This window comes from Seriola lalandi, unplaced genomic scaffold, assembly GCF_002814215.2.
Source record: "Seriola lalandi dorsalis isolate HSWRI2012SDOR001 ecotype SW California unplaced genomic scaffold, Sedor1 jcf7180002054282, whole genome shotgun sequence".
NCBI classification, from domain to species: domain Eukaryota; kingdom Metazoa; phylum Chordata; class Actinopteri; order Carangiformes; family Carangidae; genus Seriola; species Seriola lalandi.
Window position 1 is genome coordinate 202772 of NW_019524835.1, and position 6345 is coordinate 209116.

At 43.2% G+C, this 6345-nt stretch overlaps 1 protein-coding gene across 1 annotated transcript; it reads left to right on the forward strand.

Annotated features, from left to right (window-relative positions):
• Positions 1–1367: 1367 nt before the first annotated feature.
• On the forward strand, positions 1368–4889 carry LOC147819155 (uncharacterized). The gene is made up of 2 exons (XM_087173826.1): positions 1368–1409; positions 1634–4889. Exon 2 carries the CDS (start codon positions 1819–1821, stop codon positions 2284–2286), a length of 468 nt encoding a protein of 155 aa, XP_087029952.1. The 5' UTR covers positions 1368–1409; positions 1634–1818; the 3' UTR covers positions 2287–4889.
• Positions 4890–6345: the final 1456 nt, after the last annotated feature.

The window sequence follows — 6345 nt, forward strand, 5'->3', positions numbered from 1 at the left end:
CAAACTCAAAGACATATGACTAAAGCCTTTTGTGTAGTGGTGAGTGTAGTTGTTGTTTCTGAGTCGTCATTAGAAGAACTTCATGTTAAACCAGTTACATCTTCGATTCAGTTATCGGCTACTATGATTTCGACTTGAATATTAGCTGCTCTTACCCTCGCTGTGGTTCTGTGGTTCCATCGCTTGAGGTTGAACTCAACCAATGAGATTAGTGCTGCCTCCTGAGCAGCCGTGCCTCTGAGATATCAGCCAAAATCGGACATGGGATAATTACAGCAGATACCGTGGACTGGAACATTTCACCGCCTCAAGAAAAGAAGAAAATCATGGAGAATATAGATCAACGCACACACACACACGTGCATGCACTTACACATAACGCGCTGTATGACCTATTACCGGTGATACGTGAGCCGTCCCCAGGGATGCAGTTGGCTCATGTGTCCCACTGTCATTGTCTGAGAGGAGAGAGGGGAGTGTGAACAACAAGGGGACATATAGGGGGGGAATTTAACGAGGACAGTGACCGTGACGAGGCTGGCTGTTATGTCTTTGTGGAGGGGAACACGCATGACGCACATGATGTGGGACAGGAAGAAAGAGAGAGAGAGAGAGGAGAGGAGAGCCGTGTTTTAAATAACGTGGACGTTCTCACTGAAGTCCTGAATCACATATCACCGATGTCATTTGCTTGGTATATTTGTCAAATCTCAGGCTAATGAATATTCTTGCAATTTTAGTAGTCAGGCTAGGGATGCGCCTAGTTTTCATGATGAACAGGAGACACTCTGGAGATACAAGGTTTCCACCTAACAGTAATGAGATTCCATCATCACCCTTGAGGTTGAAATCTGCACAGCCTTATAGGAAAATGGAGATATTGGTGGTTTTCACATAACAACAATGTGTGTGACAGCAACTGTGAAAAACGTGGAGAGATGAGAGACTGACATGCAGAAGGTGCTGCACACACACTGTGTGCGTGTCCAGCCAAACCTGGAACGACAACAAATCAGTGCTGGGGGCATGACAGAACTGGACGGTGAACCGACGCTCTTTGAAGCTGCAGCCTGCAGCAGAACGGGAACAAGGCACTACCTTCGGAACATCTCAAATTCCTCGTCACACTAAATAATGAATTAATATCAGTGAATGAGACCGCTGAACACTTTACCTCACTCCCTCCCCTCCTCCCTGAAATCTCTCTGCTAGAGGAGCCAATCAGAGCCCCGCATCCTTTCCACCACTCCCCTAGGCCCCTCCTCCTCCTCTCTGTGATTATATAGTCTATGGACATCGGCATCACAACACACACACGCACTCACCGTGCTGCTGCTGCAAGCAGCTCGGGAGACGAGGCTATTTTAAAAAAAAAAAAAAAACCCATTCATGGACACTGAAAATACGAGGTGAGTGGATCCTTTCTGCAGCTCGTCACTGTAAAAAGGACATTTTCTATTTTGCATTCCTTTTTCTCTAACCTTTTTTTCATGTTACCCTTTTCTTTGTGAATGTTTGAGTCTGTAGCTCAGCTGACATGTTCCCCCAGTAGTTGTTTTTTCTTCTACGTCTTGCCCTATTTTGCTCCTGCTCTCTATTTTCAGCTCTTCTCTTTCTTTCTCTGCAAACGCAGGCACATGCTGGCAAGTGTTGAGAGCAACAACGGCAGCACCCTTCCTGGCATTGACAGCCCCAGAAGCAGCTTTAGAGAAACCCCCTATAGCGTCATAAGCACCAATACCAATCACTGGACGCACACTGAGAGGACTGCCACCGCCAGCCTTTCTTGCATCGTTATCCAAGGAGAGCAGCTCCAGGATGGGCTGCTCCTCGGGCCGCCAGCCCCCGGCCCCAGTCCTTCATCCGGACCTGGACTGCGGCAACAACAGCGAGGCCAACACTTTACCCCAAGACTTTGAAAACCAGGGTTTGAATGGGCTTGGAGAGGGAGGAGAAGAGGAGAGGAGAGTTGGAAGAGAACCAGCCAAACCTCCGGAGTCTCTCCCCACGCTGGAGCGACTCGCTCAGGCTACAGGCGGGACAGAGAAGTCCTGGTATCGCTGCGTGTTTCCATTCGGTGTGATATCACTAGTGATTGGCATGGCGGGCACCGGAGTGACATTCAACTTTAACACACTGCTCCAGACCAAAGTGGTGTCGGTGGCGTTGCTGTGCACTGGCATACTGATGCTGCTCGTGGCAGCCGTTTGCTGGAGGGCCCACAGACTGAGGAGAAAGAAAAAGAAGGAAGGTGGATTCTTCACCGCTGATCAGGGCACTTTGTGATGGTGGGTGGACTGACAGTCAGATCCTTGTTAGCACTTCAAGTTGGACTTTTTGAATGAGAAGGACAAACTGAACAAGTAGACTTAGGGACATCAGTGCTTTTCTGCTCTGCACAAGGGCAGAGGGTAGAAGAGCTTGATAATACTGGAAACATTATTGAGCCAGGGAAACTTTATGATATGAGTCAGTATTCAGAAAATGCCAGTTTAGCAAAGGCATCATCGCACATCCCGAGCAGATAGACAGGGTAAAGTATGCGTCACACCAACAACTCCCCCTCTCCTCTCTTGTTCCATCCTGTTATGGATTTACCTGGGGATCCAGCGGAGCACAGAGCCCAGAGCACATTATAGATCATTGCTCCAAGAATGGCCTCTTTGTGTCAAGGAAATGTATGAGAGATAGGTACCTCAGGAATAGTTATTAAACACCTCCTGATCCTATATCTGCGGCTCAACAGCGCTCAGTCACCCTAAAGAGGTGTGTGTGCGCCTGTCAGGAAGATCTGGATCAGCCTGTTTTAGAAGTGATCAAAGCAACACTCAACAGTGTTTGCGCTTGCGCATGCTAGTTTAAGTGTGCAGTTGGTTTATAGAGGGACAATAGTTCTGTTCTTCCAGGGGATCTGTAATTGAAAGAGAAGCGCACGACCACAAGTATAAAACCTAGCCTGTCTGGAGGTAAATGAAACATGATTTCCCCTCCTTACAAAACCACTGTTGAGGTGCCCTTTTGCACGTACGCCACTTAGTCTCCGACTGCTCCAGTGCGGCTGCTTATTAGGCAAAAGTACAAGCAGCAGTGAGAGGTTGTATCTGGAGAGGAAGTGGGGAATCAGGCAAAATCATGCAAAAAGAGTTAACATGCTGAAGAATTTTTTTTTTTTTTTTTTCCCCAGGGTGACTAATCCTGTACACATGCAGCCACTATTCCTCATGTTTCTGTCTCCAGTCCAATTCAGTGTTATCATGTACAAAGGTCAACCCTTTTCCTTCCCGATAGTTTTCCTTCCTCTTCGTGTTGGGTAACCACAATCCAGCTGTGCCAGATCAATAGAAATCACCACTCTGTGAAGTATTAAGCTTTTGGAGGTAATGGTCTGCATTTGCAGGACCCGCAGATGAAATTGCTTTCTCCCAGCACTTCTAGATGACTTGTGCATTGTATGACAGGAAAATCCCATTACAGACATGCCTGAGTGAACACAGACCAACAAAGACAAAGTGAATAAAGCCCCTCATCCTTGCCCACCTGATTCCTCTGATCCTCGCCTCCTGCTGAAGTAAACAGAGGCGACACCATTGGACATTTAGGTCTGAGCAGTGGGGAAAAATCAATTCTTCCTTTCTTTGTACCCTGCATTCTCCAGCTCTGCGAGGAAGGATTTACACTATTGTTCACACAGGCGACCAGATGTGAGAAATGGACATTAAGTTAACTTCTCCCTGGGTTAACCTGTCATTCCTCATAGATCAAGTTAGTTCTCTTCCCTCTTAGTTGAGGAGCCAAAATGTAGCATTAAGTTAGCCACATTAGCTATAGCAGTGTGTGGTGTTTAGCAGCAGGCGATGTGATTCTAAGGAAGACCCAGCAGCTTCTTGTCAGCTGTAGCGACGTTCTCGTGTCTGACTGATGATCGGTCTAATTTTTTGTGTATGGAGTTACTACAGTTTCCATGTGGAGCAGCAGCTGTAGAAGTGTGTGTATGAGTGTGTATGTGTGGGTACGCACACACCAAAGCTACACTTAATCTTTTTTTTTTTTTTCCCGTTTGGTTTGCCTCACAACACCTGAGATGATCTGAGGTAATCCCTTTCAGTATTGATGTGTTCATTTGTGTGCGCACAGATTTATTCTGAAATACTGAGTATTCTTCTAAGTGACATATCAAAAATACTGTGTCCAACTAAGAGTGTAGCCACATTTCTGAATGTACCTCCAACAGTGAGTGTCTTACAAACATCCTTCAGTGAACTGTAAATTATTTATTAATCTTCTGTTTTGTCTAGACAGCAAATTTAGACATAGCCTAACATGTGCGTCAGTTTTACACAGTTGCCTACACTATTGTTTCTCTGGTTGTAATGATTTCAAGTGTGTAGCAGTGAGTTTAAATTGTAATCGTTTCACATTTTTGACCAGTAAATTTCCGAATGTACTTTTTTTTTTTTTTAATCCAAACTTGATAAATATCCACGGTTTTGGAATGAAACTGTTCAGTTGCTTTTAAGTGATTGTTGTCAATTTGCTTTGAGTCCATTGGCATGGCCCAGCTTTTCTCTGAGTGCCTTTTACTTGCAACATCAGTATTTCTTGGTAAAGGTGCGGTTCATGTAAGCTGAGGAGGCCAGTATTAGAGCGAACTAGAAAAGGGGCAGAAATATTTCTGTTCACTGCTGTTGCGAGTGTTTGGTGTGCATGAAGTTACCTTAAGTCACAGTTTGAGACAGTTCCTTAAGTAAATACCCAGAAATACCAAATATATATATTTATCAAGAAGCTTTTTTTGTCTCTTAAATGTGTGTAAGATTGTACTTTTTTTTTTTGTTGTTGTTTACAATAATCTGAAAAAGCGCTGGATTAAATGCAAAAATAGATTTTTGAAACAAGCTCTATGGTTTTTATTTCCTTTCACCATGCTGGGAAGGTGCTGCTGAAATGTAATTTAGTGTAATTAGTGAAAGAGTTCCTGCGGAGAGTTTGGAGAGCAGGAAGCAGCAGTTCTGATATGACCACCATTTCCTTCTCTCTGACCTTTTTACTCACTCTGTAGTACATCACAGCAGCAGCCACGATGTTATCTACTGCACAGATCTGACAGGCTGAAGTGAAGTTTTAGTTTTAGAATAGTGTAGAGCAGCACGTGAATGGAAAGATCAAAAATCTAAAGTAACAATATTACACATATTTAAAAATATATATATTATCTTTTTACCACATAGTTTCATTTTTTCTAAAGATTGGCTTCTGCCCTTTTGAGCTCCTGGTATCAGTCGAATGTTATATATAGTGGGCTTTCTCAGTCCTTCAATTGAATAATTATAATAATAATTTTGTTTAAAAGTTAATGCTTACTTCACATTAATCTTACTAAGCAAGTATCTTACTGAGTTACTACCATTTATAACTGGTAAAAGAAGCGTTATTGTTTCACACTTTACAATAAGGCGCCTTTTACCAGTTATAAATAGTAACTCAGTAAGATACTTACTAAGATTAATGAGTAGTAAGCATTAACATGAGCTTGCCAAATAGTAAGCCTGCATCAATATATGAAAACTGTGGTACAACTTGTTTATAATTGTTTATTTATGATTTATAAAGTGTTAACAACCAAAGTAATAACCTCATTGAACCATTTATAAATCCTTTATAATGGTAGTCTTATTGTAAAGTGGTATCTCAGAAAATGCGAAAATGCAGGAATGTGATTAAACAGATTACTTTGCTTCTCTGGAATACCCTCCAGTTACTAAAATAAACAAGTTGATAATATTTGTAACAAATTTAGATGTATCAGTAATAAGATCTGTCGTCAGAAACCACACATTCACTGTTTAAGAGTCATTTTTATAACTGGAGGCAACTGTTCAGTGAGATTTCCCTAGCCAGAGAGCCAAGAACCTTATACAGTTGTTGAGTACAACGCCACATAAAATCTCCTTTCTTCTGTCACTCAGGCCGAGACAAATCATGCCTCGGCTTCATAAGTCATTGCTCCGTCACATCGGCGTGTCCCACGTAACTTACTCATTAGTATGATCCACTTATTAGTCAAGCCTATCATCCAAACTCTCAGCGGCGGGGGCCTATATTGATTTTTTTAGCAGTGCATGCGTGCCCATCTCCATCTCAACACCTTTGTGAGCACAGCTGTTTCTATGAATATTCAGATAAGCACCCATCCTGAATGCGCCCACGCATTCTCCTCTAGCTTCCTCCTCCTCCTCCTCCTACTACTCTTCTCATCCACCCATCTATAAGGGAGTGTGTTGGTCTCTCTCCCGCTCCCCTTAGATGGAGCTAAAAATAAACCTGGGCTGATGTCAAAAGCAAAGG